General features: G+C 37.8%; 1 protein-coding gene across 9 annotated transcripts in view; it reads right to left on the reverse strand.

Annotated features, from left to right (window-relative positions):
* syk (spleen tyrosine kinase) overlaps nt 1-22,061 on the reverse strand; it is a 150,345-nt gene that overhangs the window by 62,737 nt on the left and 65,547 nt on the right. For 2 of the 9 annotated variants that reach the window (XM_036133575.1, XM_036133574.1), the window contains 6 exons: nt 9,331-9,767; nt 8,122-8,282; nt 5,867-6,005; nt 5,280-5,361; nt 5,145-5,200; nt 2,914-2,973 (listed from right to left, as the gene is read on the reverse strand). In XM_036133575.1, the coding sequence (XP_035989468.1) occupies nt 2,914-2,973; nt 5,145-5,200; nt 5,280-5,361; nt 5,867-6,005; nt 8,122-8,282; nt 9,331-9,732 (900 nt within the window). In that variant the 5' untranslated portion in view covers nt 9,733-9,767. Of the gene's footprint in view, nt 1-2,913; nt 2,974-5,144; nt 5,201-5,279; nt 5,362-5,866; nt 6,006-8,121; nt 8,283-9,330; nt 9,768-11,976; nt 15,394-22,061 lie in introns of those variants that run through there. The other 7 variants (XM_036133572.1, XM_012856021.3, XM_021312583.2 and 4 more) reach the window with 7 other exon arrangements.

Genomic DNA, 22,061 nt, shown 5'->3' on the forward strand with positions numbered 1-22,061 from the left:
TGTCTGTCTAATTGGAATACAATGGCAAAACTTTGCCTTGCACAACACCCGATATTTCAGCAACCGTAAGGGCTAGAGACATAATTTTTTCTGTGTTTAATTTGGAACAGATAGGGTACAAGAATGATGATCTGTTTTTGTAGGAAATATTTTGATGTAGGCGGAAAAAATCTAGAAATAAAGGGCAATTTTGAAGAAATGCAAAAATGCCCAAAACATTGTCCTGAACAAACCGCTATAGCTGAAAAAGTATAAGAGATATCAAACTAACTATTTCACTGTATCAGCAGGCTTTTGAGGACTATGGTGCTTATTTTTATGTTTGTACAAAAATCGTTGTAGGCAAAAAATTGATCATGTGGAAGGATGCAGGTCCAAAGCGTTTTCAGGATTTTGCCAAATCTCTACTCACAAACAAATTGTTCCTGTGGCAAAACCGTTGCAGTTATCAAACAAATTCCTTTATTGTAAGTGCCAGAAGGGTCTGAACATGAAATGTGAAAGTCTCATGCCTTTACATCAAACGGTTTAGGAATAGCGACAATGTCTAAAACATGTGTTGTTTTGACTTTTCAGATGTCATTTTTCACAACAGCTCTATAGGAAATTAATTGAGAGGGTCTTGACTTTTTGGCGCTCTGGGGCTATTTGCAAAAAATCTATGAATCTCACACCAATGAAGGTTACATTTTCTTAATCCAGACAAAAATACCTACATTTTGATGTATAATTTGTCTACGTAGATGGAAATTGAGCGAGTAAGCTGAAGTTGTTCGGAGTTTTGAAATATTTTAAAATTCCTAGAGTGCACACTGTCAGTTGGAGAATTCCGCCATAGACTTCCATTATAAATGATAATTCTGCAGATTTTTGGACATGAGCTTTGAGGAGTAACTGTAGGAAAACCATAAAATACATCCACATCCCGTGTTCACTTCTGAGTAGATCAAAGATATATGTACAAACTGGAAGTTAAACGGTGTTTGTAGGTGCAAGTATGACGATACAGTACACAGCGTTGAAAATGGTCTTTTTGAGGCTTTTTCGAGGCTTTCTTTGTACCTGACTACATTCATTCCTATAGGGATTTTGGGGGTGGTTTTTCGCTAATGATGTTGCCATGGTAACTTGAAACCCCAATAAATGTAATAGCACACCATTCCCGATCGAGCTGGACGTTTTGATACCTGTATTGTGGGGGTGCACGCTACGGTTCGGGCCGCATTAATCGTGAAATAATAAACAATATTAATAAAGAGTGCGTTTAGAGGTGCATAGTAATAGGTGCCTCCATTCATTGCATGGGAGGCAGTGCATTGCATTGCCATATAACTGCAGCAAATCTGAATTGAATTGACTGAAGCATTTTTGTTTCATAAAGGTTTTAATAGGCAGTGTGCCAGAGGGTCCTCTGATTTTAGTACACTTTTGCCAAAATTGTGTCAAATTTGCTTTTCACCTTGTAAAAAGGCAGCAGGTCAAATTAAAGTGCATATTTCCATTGTTGGACTCCTTCTGCACATGACAAAGTCTTTGGTTATAAGATTTACCCTTAATTTCATTAACATGTACCATTGTGCAAAGCATAAATCATAACTCATATCTTTTTAAGAAACTTCTATAGAATGGCCTGTTCACTCCTCTGAGGAGTGAAGATTGTGATAAAGAAAGTTATATTGGTAATTGGGCACACAGCAGCAGGGACTGAGAGTTTTGTAAGATCCATTACACAGTGGGATTATTTCACCAGCACAGATGAGGCAGGGACATGCTGTATCTAGTTTAAAGGTAGGACTTTCTAGTTTTTAATGATCCCGACCTTGGTGGAGTGGAGTTCACAATTTATTTCACAAAAATTTTATTTATTTTGTTGTTTAATCACCTAAAAGTGGTTCCAGTTGAAAATAGTACTGCCTTTGCTTCACGCAAATACTAAACTTTACATTTATTTAGGGCTTTACTTGATTTGTATCGGATATGTAATTTCAGGTGGAATCTCCTCCTGAAACCCTCTGTGCTTAATGGGTTAAAATCATTCAAAAGGTTTGATTTGGACTTAGGAGGCCTATAAATGTTCAAGAACATACAAGTATATGTAATAGGTTGGGAAATTAAAAAATGTCTTCTGCCTCTTTGGAAAAAATGTATATTTTAATATTCATTTGGTTTGCGAGGAAAGCTGTAGATCACTACAGGGTGGGGTTCTTCAGAGAATACAGAGGTTGGATACATGGAGGTTCAGTTTGGTGATTGTTGCTATATAAATTTAATTGAAATGAAGGCGTCTTTATGAATGTTTATGACTGTGGTCATTAAACATCATTTCTTAAATTATGACACTTTAATGCTTTCTCCTCAGCTCCTCTGCTCCCTGCTTACTTGCTTTGATATTTTGCCACCTTTAACTTTTATCACCTAACCAAAACTACAGAAAAGTTGTACAAAGCAATTTAGACTCAAGGATTTAGGCATTTAATTTTTATTTTTTCCTTTTTGAGAAAGACCAGCTGATGCCAGCTAATCAGCACAAGATGCTTCCCTTCACCCCCGAGGACTTTGACAAGCTTATACAAACAATTACTGTCATGGAAACGAAAATTCATCAACTTGAAATAAATTTGGAGGTAAACAGATTTGGAAATGACACAACTCTTCCTATGATTCTGAACGGTGACAATGTAATTTTTCTTGTACATAATAATATACAAGTGCTTATGAATGAAAAATATGTACACACTGAGGCAGAAATCTTTATTTGTCACTGCTCTAACCACTAGGTCACCACACCCCGAAAAATATGGAAACGCTTCACGATTGTCGCGTCTCATCCTTGCACAGTGTAGGGGTGAGGCTAGACACTGCTGTTTGTTGTTGTTACTTTTAAGTTAGTCAAGTGATGTGAATTATGCTTACCTTTCTTCCAGGTATGTTGAGCTGACCAAACATGGAGCGAAGTCCATCTGCTGCATTAAGCTTGAAATGAAAAATGTCAAACAAGTTATTGTTTGATGATGTGGTCCATTTATAGCCATTCATGTCCTTGAGCTAGTGGCCACTCCAGAGTGTGCCCTACGTTTTGCCCGCTGGGGACTCAAATTTCTGATTAGATTTTTATGTCCTATACAGGCCTTAATGGCATATTCAGTAAATCACAAGGTTTGTACCTATAAGGCTTGTTTGTCAGATTAAAGTATTTTTCAAAATAAAGTCCTTTCTTGGGGTATTATACATACTTTTCATTAGGCCCACATTTTCATGTAAAAAATGGTTTCTCTATTAGTCTGATGTAATGTTCTACTCTTAAATGCCATGTTTTAATTAGAGTTAAGTGGAATAATTAAGTGTATTATACAGAGGATCAAAGATATGGATCAGTCTTCCCACATCATTGACAGATCTTTCTAAAGAACAATTTAAACGGAGAGTAAAATTGCTGCTACTTAGTTGTCTGAACTTTCCATATGGATTTATGGTCTAAATGATATTTTTAACTGTTTTATATATTGAAATGTTGTTGTTTTTGAAACATATTTGTTATTCTGGAGACTGCCACTCATTAAGCCCCTTGAGGGTTTTTTAGCAGATGTCCATCACATTTTCTTCTTTTTTAATGAAACATGATTCTGTTTTTATGTTTTGTTGAGAAAATAAATGAATAACAAAAAAAATAATCATCATATTTAACACAAATACATCAGTATATGTGTAATTAATATATGTAGTGTTTCACTTAGCAAATGAAGTTTCTGAAATAAATGGGCTTTTCTATGACAGAATTTGACTGGTTGTGCCTATCACTACCAGTTTTGCCAGTTCTTGAACATGCCTCTGTGAATACTTGTAACAGACTGTCTGGTTTGGATGGATGGATGGATGGAGAAAATTGTGATTTTTGTTTTATTGCAAAATATGCTTGTTGAATTTATGAAGAAACCACTCAGTGCTTAAAATGACAGTTTCAAAGGTTTTAAAACAGTAAACTATGTGTTTAAACTCAGGATGTTTTCAGCTTAAAATCCCCGACCGATATCTGCATGTCTGGGTGGAGAAAGCAACATCTAATTTGTATGCCACCTTTGTGTGGCTCCATGGACAACATTTTAATGGTCATATCTTCTTCAATTCTTTGTTGTTTTCCACTAGCTTGACATCACCGGAAAGCTTAGATTCTACGCTTTCAGAATCTGTAAATAACTCAAAACGGCCCTGGAGAGACTTGTTCATGGTTTTGCTGTGGTCGGTCACATATGTTTAGAGTGACATTATTTTAAGAACTTTGTACTATTTCCTGTAGACATCTTTGCTTGAAATATTTTAGAGCTTCAAGGGGATACAAATCGATGACATAATGAATATAATAATCACAATGTAGTTACTTGCTTAAACATTATACTCAACGGTATCAGTGGTCACAGATCAATTCTGAATTGGTTTTGTCATCTCTGGTTCTTAACTTAGTCTGACTTCGTCTATCCCCATGCCAACTGCTTTTTACTCCCTTTTAGATTGTTACCACTAACCTGTCTTTGGAAACTAACCTATGTTTGAAAAATATTTCAGTGCCAATTTATGGGAAAAGTAAATAATTATTGCTATAGGAATTTACATCTTATCCAATTAATTAATCCAGTCTTTGCACATTACCAAATTTTTTTACACAACTGCTTGTTTCTTAACTCAGGTTACTAACCTAACCAACACCACGCAAAGTGCTGCCTAGAGTACTTTGTCTCAGCATGTGTAAACAATATATGTTTCCAACTTGTTGCACAATTATACATTTAGCTAAAATAAATAATATTGTTGCCACGTTTGTATTATACTAATATCAACATTGAACAGATAATTACAAATTCAGTGGAAATAAAATGTTTTTAAAAATAGTCTACAGCATGAGTCAGTCCAGTTTATGTAGCAGAATGTTGTTACCCAGTCACACATGATTCACATCAACTTGCATCACATAATATATTTTTCAAAATTTTTGCTATATATTTTGACCATCTGTTAGTTAAGAACACAACTATAATATCTCTGCATTCAATGCAGAAGACTGGTCACATGTTTTTCCAATTTCCTTTTTTAAATCATACGTGTTTTTTTTGTGTGTTTTTTTTTTTCAAAAATACACATGTGTAACTTACAATGGCAGAACCTAATCCAGGATGGTTCAGCGGAGGTACAGGCCGCCCAATTGGTACTGTTAAAAAAAGTGAAATATGATCAGTTCTGTTTATGCTGTGATCTGGTAATTTTTCAAAAGTTGTGTCGGTCTCTACCAGTTTCGCCATCAGGTCTTGGACATGCCTCTGTGAGTACTCGTAACAGTCCATCTGGTTTGTATGAGTAATGCTCCACCAGCTGTTGTATGGAAAGAAATTGTTAAAAAAATTTTCCATAACAGAAAGTAAACCCTCAAAAAACTCAGTTTTAATATAGAGAACGAACATTGTGAATGCTAATAATCAGATAAAATTTTATGCTCATTCTTTGTGAAAAAGGACATCTAATACAGCTACAGTCACAAAATTAAGTTTATACTATTTCTATTCTATCTTACAAAATTTTAGGGTTTAACGTAAGAAGAACCATTATCAACCCCAAGACATTCCCTAAATTAATAAAAAATTAAATAATCAATAACATGTTACATTAATTTAAAACATCCCAGCAAAAGAAAAACAGATATCGGCTCTAGAAAGTATTTACATCCTTGAACCGTGCAGATGACTATGTCACACATGCTTTAAGATGACCTGTGTAATGGACAAAAATAATAATCATATTATAGGGATATTTATGATGTCAGTAATACTATTGATTAGTTTTCAAGTGAAACAGAATCGATCTAAAGAGAGCTGGTAACCTGCCACAGGGTGTCAAATTTCTTTCCATCAGGGATAGAGAGCTTGCCGGTGCTGTCCCTGTCAATGCGATAATGCATCACTTGGCCTTCATGCAGTAAACATAAAGCATAAGATCCATTTTGATCTCTCTGTCGAATCCTGCACACATAAGTAGCAGAACAAATAAAATAGTGTAGCATACAACATTTGTTTGCTTTCATTGGAAGTTATCCCCACCCCCACCCCAAATCTATAGAAAATGGATGGATTGTCTCAAAGGTGGAATATATTTTCAGAAGCGAAAGGTATGCCTAAAAATCCTTTATAGCAAGAGATAAGAGTTTATGATGTATAATATGGAAAAAATACAAGATTATTTTAGAGGGGAACCTTTAAAATACAAAAGCCACAATTTATGAAGAAAAATACATGAGCAATACTGCTGACTTTTCTGACTTCTATTTTCAAGCTATACCACTACCAGGAGAAGCCATGGAACTTATGTCATGAGAAGTTGAGAAAACGCTTATAGAACCTGGCCCAGCAGGATTTTGTTTGTTGAAAACCATAATTTCTTGTCCAGTTGATAAGATTTAAAAAGACATATTTTAACAGAACATAAAGTCAACAGTATTAGTATTAAGTATAGTAGCGTTAGGTAAAAGTAACAAATTCAATGCAACTCTAAGATTTCGAGACTTTCATATTTTTGAACAAAGGTCTCAGATTAATGTCACTTTAAGGGGGGTACATTAATCTGATTACCTTACTATGTGTATTTATATTCACTTCTGAACTAATTACTCGTAACTAAATTCTGTTTGGTTTATTTATATAGCATGAATTCACAACAAATGTTGTCTCAAGAGACTTTACAAAGAGATCAATTCTATCCAACCATACAGACATATTGAAAGTATAATTCAGTTTGATCCCAGTTATCAAACAATGTAGTCAAAAAAAAAATCTTTTTGATGTGCTTTGTAGTCATATGTGAGTATTTGAGTATGTGTTCCAAAGAGTCTCGTTTGTCAGATTAAAAGTATATTTTTAAAAGTTTAATGTGTTTTTGTAACACAAATGTGTTTTTGTGTTACAAAAACAAATACATTTTTCAATGAAATTTAACTTCTTGCATGCTACAGCATGCAGTGGAAAAATCATGTTCCTATGTCTATTCAGCCAACCAATTTTAATATTTTGTTCCCTGCAAAAAGGAGTTATTTCTGATTTGTTTGTGTTTTTATTATATATTATTTTTATCTAATTAATTGAATAGAAAATGTTTGTGTATTATTTATATATGTATTTCAGATCATAATTGAATGTAGTGTTGAAGGCTATTTAGGCTATGTTTGCTACAAATTTTCATTTTGTATAAATTTGTTTCAACTTATTTTTACTTGTGCAAAGCTTTAACAGTAAAACAACCCCACCTGTTCCAACACAGTATGTGAAAAGTGATAGCTGTGACTTGATAAAGCTATTTCCAAACTCAGGAAGTAAAACAGTACCAACTAAGACAACAAAAACAACAAACAAAACCAGAGTAATAGAAATTAAACAGTAATAAATAAATAAATCCCCAGTGTCATACTAAAACAATAGTGTTCTCAAATTTATTTTAAAGGGCACAGTAAACACAGGCTATTGTGTAATTATGTATTTTAAAATACATAAAATTGCAAAAACCTATGTAACAAACTACAAGTTGAAGCCCTATATTCAAAATATAATAGGTAAAGAGGGACTGCAATGGTTCTCTGAACTGAAAAGTATCATGAGTTGAGGCCCTGTTTCAGTGAAAAAAGGCCATTTCCTGTAAGATGTTTTATGAAAAAAGGGGTAGTCAGCCGTTACCCTACTGTAAGGCTTCTTTTGACATGGCTACTTCAGGAAGTCCTTTGCAAACCGTCAGAGCGGAAACCACAGTGTGTGTGTGTGTGTGTGTGTGTGTGTGTGTGTGTGTGTGTGTGTGTGTGTGTGTGTGTGTGTGTGTGTGTAATCTTGCAACTATTTTGCTTAGACCACCGCCTCTCAAAATTTTTGCCTCTCAAAGTTTCAGCCTAAAACACGTTTTTATCAAATTTAGAAGTTTAAACATGTGAGTTAAAACTAAACTCCCATATAGTAACTAGATTCAAAGCTACTAACAGATCTGCACAGTAAAATTGTGGAGTACTAAACAACCCTTTTAGGCTACAAGGGACTGCATCTCTTTTAACAGACCCCTAGTTTCTGCAAAGCCACTACATACAACTTCTAAAATACTTACAGGAATTTTCCATTTGTACGGGAACCATTCTGAAGCCTGGGCTCAGAGTTCTCTCTTGTTATTGATCCATGGAACCAGGGCATTTTTTCATGAGCTGTGGTGGCAATTAGTTTCTCCAGCTGAGGCCTCTGACTGATGATGGCCTGCTCGAGAGCTGCCCCCTATGTGCATATAAAAAATGTTTTAAGCTCCAAGTTTGAACTGAAAGTTTGAAAGTCTGGAATGACCTGTTAGCACCACTCTGACTTGGAAACAAACAATGTCAGTAGTTGAGTTTTTATTATTTTTAAAACATCCACTACATAAATTTAGTTTCAAAAGACCATTTACCAACATCAAGGTTCAGGGAAAACAATGCAAATTTTGGGTTCTTTTCTGGTCAGTTTAAATTCTAGTCAACAACAATTTGAAATGTTGAATATGTCAAGAAATACAAAGAGATTATTATTATTATTATTAAACTGATATTACGTTGAAAAAAATGCAACACATTTCCATTGTATTTTAGCTTTAAACTACTGCTGCAGGTCCACCAGGTTCTGCAACAGCTTTTTTTCCGTTGCCATCAGACTGTTGAACTCTAAACTGGACTCTGAATCACACATGCACAGAACTGAACTTTCCGGCCATTTTGCATCATAATTTTGCACTGCCAATGTTGCTGAACTTTTATGATAGATTTAAATTTAAAAGCACACAACTGAACGTTTACTGCATTTTTGCACTATTATTGCCTTTTTTGCACCATTATTTTTGCACTATAAACATGGTTGAACATTCTTCTGCACACTGCTTTTCTCCTGCAGTTTCATTCTTATCACCGCTGCACTCTATATTGTAATGTTATTTTTTATTTCAATTGCAATATCATTACATTGTCATAAGCTGTAGACAACAAAATTTAATTTTGTATACACTGTACATACAATAAAGTTTTTCTAAGTCTACTGTATTTTGTATCGTTTTTGTAAAGAGTTGACAGACAGCCCTAATAGATTTGTAAGCAATCTTCATAAACATTAACATATGAAGCAATACCACATTGATTACAATGTTTCACCTAATTTTTCTATTTTATAGAATAACTATTTTGTGGTTAATTTTTGCATCAAGGTATCACAATCGAAGTAGTTACTTTATTACAAATGTGGTTATTCTAGTTAAAAATAAAGTGAACCCGTCTAATTTAAGGATCCAGCTCAAACTCACCTGCAGGTTCCAAGTCTGCTTCACATATTCCCGGATAAGTCTTTCCTTTAAGTCCTCAAATGGCCCAACCTTTGGCTGCATATTTTTTGGCCTGTTGCAGGGCTTCTTTAACAGACACACAAGACCATCCATCTCTTGGGAATGATAGTCAATCACATCCATAGGGCTCCTATGGCTCTTACCACCAGCAATAGCGTACATTTCGTTGAGCTGTCTTTCAATGGTGTAGTGGTAGATGCGACCTGAATTAGAAACAGACAATGCAAAGCCTCCAAGATAGTTTCGACTTTGTCGTAATAAGTACAAGCCGTTGTTCATTCCAGCCTGCCTCAAGTAGTCCTCAGCCTCCTCCCTAGTTATGTTGCCATAGAAGAACGGCAAGGCATTCACATTGTCAGTCATGTTGATCTCTTGTGGGTGGCTTCTTCTTCAAAATTCTGTCACAAAGATGGAAAAATATGCAAAAAGAATAACTTCAGACAACAATTAAAGATATCAGCTTTAAAATACCTCATTTACAAATCATTTAGATTTGTTGTTCAATAGGAACTGATTTAACACTTTTCACATTTAATGGACTACATGGATAGGCCTATTTTTATTTATTCATTTCATTATTTATTTTTTTCATCTCACAGTAAAGCAAATTTATCTTTGGGTATTAATAAAGTAAGCTGAACCTGAACCTTTGAAAGAGTACATACATATATTATTATAAATGGCTAGATGATGACAAAGAGGACCCAAATGCACATAGAATGCTGATGAAGACATATAAAGAGTGATCTGTTAATGGAATCCAATCCCAAGGTGAGTGGATGAACTAGAGCCCTCAAAACAAGACATGAAAGTCAGAAGACAAATGCTCAAGTTCACTGGGTAATTTTCAGCTTCATTATGGCCACTTTAAGCAAACTGAGGTTTTGATGTCAACTGTATCTTGTTTCATGACATTCAGAGAAGGCTTTTGAAAAGGCAAATTACAATGTAAAGCTACCACAGTTGCTACCAGGACTTGAGCATGCTGCCCCTACTTTAGTTAAACACCACAGTCGCACCACAGAGGTTTTGTGCATGCACAAATCATTTGGGGAACTCTCGTTCTGGTTTTACCCCAAAATGTGCATCCAAGATGAATAAAACCTTTTATCTTTTGGCTTACCTTTAATGGTGTGGCAATGTGTTAGTATAATCTACAGTCTAGAATTAATCTTTCATTCGAGAATGGGAAAAAATATTCAAAAGTGAACTGTATTTCAACACTTTTACGATTCTTTCCAGAATCCACTTTCTAGTGGATAGGCCAGCAAGCATTATCTATCTATCGATCTATATATATATATATATATATATATATATATATACACATACCCTGTATACCAAAGGGTAGTTTTAGAGCTAAAAAAAAGCCTAATGGCATTCAATAGCAAACTGAACTTGTTTAGAAAATGTAACGTATGTGTTCAAAAACCTTTACACAAACTGCCACAAATGCAAGCAAAAAAGTACCAATGGACTTGTTAGGTACGACTCAAACCACTGTAACCACTGAAAGTTTAGATTTTTTAACAATGCTAAAGCAGTAATATGTGGATGCTCTGATCCACACTTTCAAGGGTAGCAGGGTAAAAGAACCAGAAAATCTGCGTTTCAGAATCAGTAAGTTACTGTGCCTTGGTATTGCTTCAACCAGGAATAAAATTGTTCATGAATATTAAGGAAAAGTCATGCAAACAATTATATATTTAATACTCATTAAAATATCGCATACGTAAAGTAAATATGACAGAATAACCTCATAAACTTCATTGGATAGAACAAAAGATTATGACCAAAATTCTAAAGCAAAAAAATGTCTTTCTTTGAGAGAGAGGAAATCTGTATAGAGACTTAGTTAGTCTATGTAAAATGCATCTTGTAGGCAGGGTTGACTTCCTGTGTTTATGTATTTTGGTTGCCCTGTGACATACTTTTGCCCTAACAAAAGTATTTCACAAATAATCAAAATAATCTATTTAAATAATCTATATAATGAGACAGGTATAAATAATCTGTCTCAATTCATGTGCTTTGGCTATATGAAGGATGTTTTACCAACAAAAATCTTCTAAACTTACTTCATCGAACCTTCAAAGCTTTATGTTTCAGTGTATAAACATTCCTTTACAAGAGGATAAAGTTTTGGTTTTAATAATGCAAATACCTAAATAACATGTGTTTTTCCTCTCAGCGTGATCATGCTGGTGTTGATTGTTTATCTATATTTTACTTGGAAATTCATGTTTAGGTAGAACATAATAGTATCTCATTGCATACACTAAAGTGTGCGTTTTTATCTACTTAAGTTCTTGATTCAGGAGAGTTATGTAGACTTCAACCACAATAATGCAATACTCAAGCACATCTCTAGAAGTACTTAAGAACAAAAAAATTGTCACAACAAATAAAATGTTAAATAACTTGACATCTATTATTTTTTTTAAAGAATACACTCTGCAAATACAGTAGATCAAATAGATTGATCCTTATAATGCGAAAGGTTTTTCTTACTTTGAAGATAAATTATTATGGAATATTAAAGAGACATTTTGATTCAGTAACAGTCATATACATTTTTGGCAAATAAAATTACTTCACTGCACTTACGGAAAACAAGCGGGCGTTCCAAAGACAGATTCTTCTCCAGCTTAGTTCTACCAGTCCTTCAGTAGTTGACAGAGAAGTATGAACAGGACATCAAATTCAGCCAGTTGCTAAACACTACAAATATCTAAACAAGCCCCCAAAAACCGAGCAAGTTACAGGTGATCCTGGCAGTGTTGTCCAACAGAAGCAGACTAACCTTCAGTCTAAGTGCTACGTGCGTGTTCTTAAACTTCCTCATTTCAACGACTTCCTTAACAATTTTATTCTTTTACTTCCTTATTTAAATCTACCCACTGACCAACATGTCAGCTGTAAAACAGGAAAGAATGAAAGAACGTTATACAGTTAAATGTTCTATAGTTAGCATCTATTTAAAATGTTTTGCTCTTTGAAAATAATGCCAGAAATTACATTAGTCTAAAATACAGACAGCTTTGGATTGTTGGTTCACTATAGTCATTAGAAATTAAATTATTGCAAATTTAAATCTCATTATTAAACCAAAATAAAAATTCTGGTACCATAAACACTTCGTAGTAAGTAGACTCAAATCATTGTTTTAGTAGGTTATCCTAATCTTGTTGTCTTTACCAAATAAGTACAAGTTACAAAACCAAAATGTAATATTGAAAAGAAACCAATATAAAAACTAAAGTTATGAAACCAAAATTAAAAAAAATGTGATTCTAGAGAAAAGTCAAAATACAAAATAATAATAGCTAGTACTTTTATTATTATTTATGTTGTACATTACGATGTTAACAGCTTTTAATAGTGTATACTATTGTTATGTCCACTCAATACCATTGTCATAGCCTGTTTCGGAATTAAAATTTAAATTAGCTTTTTATCTTGTTCTAAAATTAATTCAGGCTGATTTTGCTAAAAACAGATTAATATCTTTCACTTTATACTAGACAAAGATGAACGCAAAATTGAAAGGTTTGTGAAAAACATGCACACACTAACACCCCTAGATGAATAAAATAAGTGAAAGCCCAATTATTTTTTCTTTGAATTAACTTTTGGAATTTTGTATAATGTAAAAAAAGCTTTTTATTAGGTTTGAATGAATGATTGCTGCATTATGATAGAATCACTGACCAAGCAATTTTATTTGGGAAACTAATCTGGTAAACAAAAGACTGTTCAGTATGGTTAATTGATAGAAGTTAAGCCACAACCCTGAGACAAACTTTGCATAAAGAAGGAGCGATCTGAAGCTGTAACTTCTTTGTAGCTGTCTGAAGGCGTAAGGCTAGGAGCAGAGCTAAATTCAACACAGCATGAAAGATTGTGCAATGGTGTGACATTTCAAGTTAAAGAGATAACATAGACTTTATGTTCCCCTTCGGGATGCGGAGGCTTAGGTTCACATGGAGTCAGTGAACTGTGAAATGGAAAATCTATGCTATGTGAAGTGGATTATACACTTTGTGATCTTTGTCATGCTGCCTTAGAGCGACTCTGTAGATACTGTCTTGTCTTCACCATAAGGGACATGAACACATTTCACTTCCTCAGTGGTTGTAGATCTAAATATGTCTAAATTTTAAACAACACTGACATATGAGGTGTCATTTTTGCATTTGTTAAAACTTCAGCTTTACCGCTAATAACAGAACTGTATGACTAGATGAAAGATCAGCCTGCAGTATCATTTCATAAACAGCTTAAACTAATCTTCAGTTTTATACAAGTTGACAGGGTATTATTTTTATTTTTCATGTCACCTATTGATAATAGCCCAAAAGTACCGCTTTGAAAAGGTAAACACTTTAAACTCTGAAAACAAATTACATTTACTCAGTTTAATTAAATTTAACACCACCTTGTGGACCAAAACAGGATATCCAGCCAGAAATAATCTGCAGCTGAAGCTATTTCTGAACATTTTACAGCATTCAAGGAAACTAAAGCAAACTATTTTCTATAAAAGAGTAAATCCTAACCTTTCAAAAATATTTGCACCACTGCAATCTTTTGCAACAAAGTCTACATTCAGTTCTTTTGTAGCAAAGATATTTTAGGCCCTGTACAGTATATAAAAATAAATAAACAGTATGTCATGTTTTTTATGTGTTTAGCCCACATGCAGAACACAGTCGGGAGGCAGAGACCAGTTTGAGGTGTTTATTAATTAAAGAGAGATGCAGAGATGTGGAAGACTCACGACGGAAGAATGCCTAACTGAGACGTGAGACCGGGGCCGATTTGCTCTGCGGGAGAGAGAACAGAGTTAGCAGAGCCGTGGGAAATATGTGCGAGGTTAGTGGAGAGCTTACCGCCGAGTTCGGGCAACCTAGCCGGGGTGGAGTGAGGCTGAGAGACGGACTCAGCAGGTATCTCCTCTGAGATGGTAACAGGTGACTGAGTGGCTGGTGAGCGGGCTGAAAGAGTTATGGCGGGATCCGAGCAGCACCGATGGTGGGAGTTGTGGTCAGTAGTGCAGCTGGAGGAACCAGGGTGATCCAATGAAGTCCTTAGCCCGGCTTGGTAATACCAAGAGAGCTTTGGGGGGGGATCCAAACAGTGAGAGGTCTTGGCTTGAGCACGAGAGAGAGCCTGGAGCGGGATCCAGAACAGCGAGAGTGAGGAGGCTGACCAGGGACGTCTGAGCACGAGATTGAGCACTTGGAGCGTGATCCAGAGCATGAGGTAACCTGAGAGACACAGGAGGGAGAGGTTAACATAGGAAACAAGAGAGCTGTAAGGAGACAGTGGCCAACTGAGGTGTACCACACAAGGTTAACACTCTGGCGTCCTCCAGCTGTCAGCTCACTGCCTAAATACTCCCAACCACGGTGCCGAACGAGGTGCAGGTGTGTGCCACGCCCACCTGTTAACTGCAATCACCTGTGGAGAGAGAGAAAAGGCAGGACCGGCAGAAATCTGCACTGTCTTGACACAGCAATATATTTAGGACTTTGATCCATTCTTTAAAATGTGTGTCTTTTTAGCGGAGGCAGGCTAACAACTTCCTCACATCTCTGTTCTCCGATTACTGCCTGGAGTCTGGGGCCTGGAGGAGGAGCAGGCCACCTGACACTTCTGCTCTCCCCTGGAATATGTGCTTAGGGTATGGAGGGGGAGGGTGTGGGGGAGATAGCACTCCCGGGTTTGTGGTGGGGGCCTCTGCTTGGTTGTCCCGTTCGGTTCATGTTGGCCCCATCTCCAGTGGGTCATCGGGTCAGGGTGTGGTATGGGGGGTCGGGACCGGAGCATGGTCGGGTAGGTTGGGTTGTGAGTGTGTGTACTGCGTCCTTTTTTTTTTCTTTTGTAGGAGTGTTTACATGTGGGGCACTAGGGTGGGAAAGAGTGAATGAGATGGTGAATGTAGTTTTCTGTTTATTTGCCAGGTTGAGTTTGTACTTCCCCCTCTCCCAGGACATCTCAGGTCTCACTAAGTGTGGAGCACCCCCCCCCCCCCCCCCCCGGTCCTTCTTCCCTCCGCTGGCTGGCTGGCGCCTTGGCCCGCTAGTGCATTGGTGGTGCTCGGTGTCCAGGGATGGGTGCCAGCTTGGGTCCAGTCAGGTAATTACAGACTTACCTCCATACAAAAAAAAAACGTATTATCTTCAGCTGTCACTTTATACATGTTGTATTAATTAATACTGTATATACTTTAGTGATGGTACTAAGGCATTAATTGATTGTATCTGTAATACTTCAGCTGGTTGTGCTGTTCTTTTTACATCTCACTTTGCAGGTGAGGAAGCAGACTGAGGGTGTATCATTCTTTCCCCTTTATCTCCTCTGTTTTTCACCCTTTCTCCTTTTTTTTCCTCTTCTACATTCTTGTTTTAGTGTCCATATAACATGAAATATTCTCTGCATAAATTAGATAAAGAAATAAAGCAATTTGCATACATAAATTAAGCAGAGCACCATGGCGAAAGCGGTAAGGCTCCGCTTGTGAAAATAAAATCTGTTGGGTTCTTTTTGGCATTAAGACAACAATTCGTATTGCCACATTGTCAGACATGACACTATAAAAAAAGGAAAAAAATGTGTGTCTTTTTAAAGAATGTATCGGTGCAATCTTGATGGCAAGAGTGTGTTGTGAGGGTGTGGCATGACCGGCTGCTCTGGGCATCTTCAGATTCATAGGATGGGCTGTGGTTGGCTGGCTCATTGGAACTGTGTTGACCCCGTCTCTGGATGGATGAATTCGGGGATCATTGGGTTGGGGTATGGACCAGGTTTGCTAGGTTGGAGCAGTGCTCGACCCTGGTCTCAGCTTATGGCTCACAGTCTGCTCTCCTCCATGGGGGTCAAGGGAATCACCTTCCTGGTTTGGAAGACCCTATGGGGTATCAGTACCTGGACCTGGGGGTATAGGGTGTGTGTCATGGGTGCAAATGTGTGCAATACTCTTGTGTATTATTAGATTGAGTTTATGGTTATAAGCATTCACATATGTGGGAAATTATGATGTGAATGAGTGACTGCATGCCTACAGCTGTGTGCTTGTTTTTTGTCTGGTTGGGTTTTAAACTGGGACATCTCAGGTCTCCACTAAGCATGGGCCCCATCTCCCCACAAGGCTCCTTGCCAGTAGCTTTTGCACCTTGACCCGCTGGTTGTTGGTGGTTCTCTGTGCTTGGTACTCAGGTATGTGCTAGCTCACTCCTGGTGGCCGCTTTGCAGGGGCCTGAGCCCTCCAACTCTGTCGGGTTTGTCCCTGGATCTCTCCCTGGCATAGCAGGCTGCTGGTGGAGCCTGAGGCTTCTGCACTGTGGCTGCTGGGGGGTTTCCTGAGATGGGTGATGCAGTTATACCAGTGTTGGTCCTTGTTGGGCCCTTTTGGACATCTGGGGCTCTGGTCTCCTCGTTCTCTGAAGTAATATATTGAGAAATGGTAGAATAAAAATGTAAAGAAATCATTATAAATAAAAACACAACACAAAACATATAAGTAATGTAAGAATGTGTTGAATTATTTTAAGGACAAAGTAATCCACTGGACCTATGATTTGGGGTAGGGTCCTCACTATGTCCATTAAACAAGTGTGTGTGTGTGTGTGTGTGTGTGTGTGTGTGTGTGTGTGTGTGTGTGTGTGTGTGTGTGTGCGCGTGCATGCGCGCACGTGCACAGGAGAGAGAGAGAGACGGAGAGAGTGGAGGGAGGGAGGGGGGCGAAGTGGTGTCCCCACTTAGCAGGCGCCCAGAGTCTGGTGCTTGTGAGTAGCCCCTGACTGCAGAAAGCAGATCGGGGCATGGCTCAACGATCTACGTTCTGCGGTCAGGGGTACTTGGTGCTAGCGCTTCATCCGTCCGTCCGTCCGTTTTCTTCCACTTATCCAGGGTCGGGTCGCGGGGGTAGCAGCTTCAGTAGGGAGGCCCAGACATCCCTCTCCCCAGCCACTTGGGCCAGCTCCTCCGGGGAAATCCCAAGGCGTTCCCAGGCCAGCCAAGTGACATAGTCCCTCCAGTGTGTCCTGGGTCTCCCTCTGGGCCTCCTCCCGGTGGGACGTGCCCGGAACGCCTAACCAGGGAGGCATCCAGGAGGCATCCTGACCAGATGCCCGAGCCACCTCAACTGGCTCCTCCCCACGTGGAGGAGCAGCGGCTCTACTCTGAGTCCTCCTCGGATGACTCAGCTCCTCACCCTATCTCTAAGGGAGAGCCCAGACACACTACGGAGAAAACTTCGGTCACGACCCAAAGCTCGTGACCATAGATGAGGGTAGGAACATAAATCGAGAGCTTTGCCTTTTGGCTCAGCTCTCTCTTCACCACAACAGATCGGTACAGCGCCCGCTTCACAGCATACGAAGCACCAATTCGCCTATCGATCTCCCGCTCCATCTTCCCCTCATTCGTGAGCAAGACCCAAAGATACTTGAACTCCTCCACTAGGGGCATTACATCCTCCCCAACCCGGAGGAGGCACTCTACCCTTTTCCGGTTTAAGACTATGGTCTCGGATTTGGAGGCATTGATTTTCATCCCTGGTGGATGCGCTTCATCCACCCTGCCTTTAAGCATCCCCTCTGCAGCAAGAAGGCTGCAGTGGCAGCAGCAGCTCTGCCCTCTGCCACACACACACACACACACACACAATACTGGTTTGATCTGTGGCTGTGGAGAACAACCTTTTGAACCACACAGTCTTTATCCACCTTAATTTCAGCGGAAATATGGACACAGTGAGTTGAGGTTATTTTTGTGCGAGACTTTCTGTCACTTTCTGTCACTGGCTAGCTATCTGAAAAGCATCTAATGCAACAAGACTTTGTATCAAATTACTTGTTATTATGACTTCAAGGAAGACTGGGATAGTTTGTACAGTTAGAAGTTGTCATAATAACTGGTATAAAAGAAATGTTTATGTGCAGCAGGAGTGTTTTAGTCATCGACCGTGTACAACAGCTGCAGATGCAAGGTGCCCTACGGCCTTCACCCCCAGCCAAAGAATTAAAAATCACTTCGCTTGTGGTTAAAAGCTTTAAATTTGAAGAAACCACCGAAGCAAGCGTGTCTTTGTTCTTTTCATTTCGTTGACAAAAGACCAACAGAAGAACAACTTTAAATCAAATTCCTTAGTCTGTGTCCCTCTTGATACTACTATGCTGTCACATGAGGCCAGCAGTCTTTTAGGTTTGTTTTCCCTGTACATTATTATCTGTATATTTTTCATCCCTGCTAGTAGGTCTATGGGGTTCCGTTTGTAAATATATACAATAAAAGATTTACATCAAAATATATTTAGACTGTCATAAGGGATAAAAGGCAGGGTTCGTTTTTCATATTTTTGTTATTCATGAATTTGTAAATAAAAATCACAGTTCCAAGTAAAATATTTAATTAGCAAGCTAAATATTTAGCTCCAAAGTAAACATTTAATTTGTAAACTAAACATTTAATGTGTAGCTAAACATTAAGTTTGAAAACTAAATTCTTGGTTTAGAACTTAATATATATTTTACAAACTAAACATTTAGCTGATTAAATATTTAGTTTGTAACTGTGACTTGTACGAATGTATAACATGGTGAAAATCTGACTTTAAAAAGGAAAACCCATTTATTCTCTTATGATAGGCTGAAAAACCCAACATTTTGCTGTTAGAGTTTGACTGCATAACCTTTCAAATGGCAACTCAGATACTAGCACAGGGTTTTTTTTTTTAATTGGAAGGAATGTGTGTGATATGAATATTTGAATGAGTATGAGTAATGATGCAGGTGGTGCTCTATTAGCTTGGTGTTAACGTAGTTTTAAGTAGTCTTGATATGTTTTATGTTGTTTGCTAAGCTGATTGTGGGCTTATGTGGTCTTGTGTTTGTCAGATGACAGGCACTGTGAAGCAGATGCATGACCAGACCGCTCCATAGTCAGAGTCACCTATAAAAAAAAAGATGCTGACACTACAGGCACTGATGGAACACACCTACATATTAGGAGAAAATAAGAGAATGTATGTGGCAGGGAAAACACTGGCTTCTTGGAGTATCTTCGTCCTGGTGATGAAGTGATGGGAGACAGAGGCTTTACCATCGGAATCTGCTGTTTGAGAGATTTAACTTTGTTCTACCAGCATTCAGTCATAAAGGAGAGCAGTTGTCTGATGAGGATGTAACTGCCACAAGGAGAATTGCATATATCCACATACATGTGGAAACAGTTATCAGAGGTCTCAAAATTTTCAAAATAATCTCCAAGACTGTACCCATCAACTTGGCATCGTTAGAATCTGTGCAGCCCTTGTGAACATGCAGGGGGAAATCATCCACAATGATGCTGATTAAGCAAGGAAGTTTACATGTCAAAAAGATCCTGATTTGCACTGAAGCTTAAGATTTGTAAATAATAATTTGACAGCCTTGCAGTGCCTTGATTGCACTTTCATTTGTAAACATTTGTCTTTAACATTTTATTTTTCTAGGTATCTATTCTGCACTGCTGATTAGTTAGATTTTACTATAAGCCAGTGGAGTTATAATACATAAGCATGTGTTTTGGATCTCAGCCTTTAAATCTTTCTTTGTTTAGTACCTTAATGATTTACAGTTTAGGATTACTTTTCCTTTTTTAATAACTTTTCAAGTATTGTATATCCTTATTTTCAGACCGTTTAACAGTTTACATATACAAAAGTTGTGTCCAACTAAAATGTGTATTATTTTTTTAAATCTATTTTTCTGACTACTGTAATTTACATTTATTCATATTTTGATCAGGTGAATGTTCTCCTAAGCACACGTAAAGAACTAAAGTGTATCTTATGTACATAAACTGGCAAGAAGATACAGTATTTCATTAATTAAATGTTTTAAATTATTTAATTTGTTTACATTAAATGTAATTACATTTCACTTTTATAATGGTAAAACATTGCTAAGTTTAAACATTTCACTTTTGGCATATTTGTAGGCCATTTAATTCTTTGTGGTGCAGGAAACATCTATCATTCAACCTTTTGGGGATGACGCTGCTTATCTGTGCAGGACTATCCACTCAGACCTTTGGCCACGGCAAACTGCACCTTTTTCACAAAGTTAAAGGAACAGTTATTTTTAATATATATATTACAGTCCTTCATGTCACACTATTTATATAAAATATGGATAGTTTGTAGTGACAACTATAAACTGTCCATATTTTTCTACTTACCTTCCTGATGCACTTATCCAAACTGTTATGGTTTAGAATAATGTACTTACCATTACATAAAGGAAGAGGTGGTGTGCTGACAGAATACTACCCAAACTTGAATGACCTTACCTTAATCCCTGCAGCATCAATGAACAAGAGATCAGACTTTTACTTATCTTGAAAAGGTGCTCAATCTGTTGATTAGAAATAAAAATGTTTATGATATTGTCATGGTACTGAGTTTTTTTACCCACATGCAGAACACACTAAGGAGGCAGAAATCCAAGTTTTAAAGTGATTTATTTTTAATCAGAGGTTGAACGCGCAGAGAACCCTCTGAGCGTCAGGGAGCGATGCAAGGATGGTGACGATCTGAAACGGAGAGAGACGTGAGTACACCGGAGTAAGACCAGGAGGAGTAGGTGGTGAGACCCTTACCGTGGCTGTATATGAATGATTCGCCTGGGGGAGAGTGAGCAGAAGCTGCGGGACACCCAAAGCTGGGAGGCTGCCATGCCAGCAGCAGGGGAAGGATGCCAGATGAGTTCAGGTGATCGGAGTGGAGGCTGTAAGGTGGAGAGTCAGATGCGAGGAGGGCAAGCAGTGCGGTCGTGCACGCAGCGAGGCGGCGGCTGGGAGGCTGTCAGCTGGTCGGCGCTGGGCTTGTGGGATCAATCGGAGGTCTTTGTGGGAATTTTCTGAGACTTGCAGAGCGGGCCGAAGGCTGGCCAGCTCGATCAAGGCTTGAGAACTCGGGGAGGTTCTCCTAAGCGGAACAACCTGGGAGACAGGGAAACGGTGATAAAACGTTTCTCTAAGAAAGGAGAGACGCTGGCCTACTGAGTCCTACCACATAAGGCTGACACTCTGGCAATGAAGTGACAGCTGCCTGCCTAAGAACCCTCCTCAGTGATGGTGAAACGCCAAACACCTGCGAGCGGCGGCTCCTTGCTCATCAGCAACTACCTGTGGAGAAGGATGAAAAAAACGGCAGCGCCCAGTCTCTGCTGTACCCTGACGCATAAACTACATTTTATTTTGCAAATGCTTTAGAAGCCAATGTTTTCACTAGCTCTTTAACACTGATACCCTAACAAATAAAATCCTCAAACCTCAAGCCTAAACATTATGAAGTAGGCGGTCATTTGAACATGTTGATAGCCAATTATGACATCAGTTCAATCCCAAACACTCAGCACTGCTATCTTTGTAAAACGAACTGACCAGCAATCTAAGTAGGAACTGTTTAGAAGCAGTAGAGCTTTCTGAGCTATCTAAAATCTTAGCTTCATCTAAACCTTCTGAACCTTCTGAATTAACGCGAAATTAACGCGTTAACTTGCCCAGCCCTAATATATATATATATATATATATATATATATATATATATATATATATATATATATATATATATATATATATATATATATATACGTACATACATATATACATATATATATATATATATATATATATATACATAC

Source organism: Fundulus heteroclitus, unplaced genomic scaffold, assembly GCF_011125445.2.
Source record: "Fundulus heteroclitus isolate FHET01 unplaced genomic scaffold, MU-UCD_Fhet_4.1 scaffold_64, whole genome shotgun sequence".
NCBI classification, from domain to species: domain Eukaryota; kingdom Metazoa; phylum Chordata; class Actinopteri; order Cyprinodontiformes; family Fundulidae; genus Fundulus; species Fundulus heteroclitus.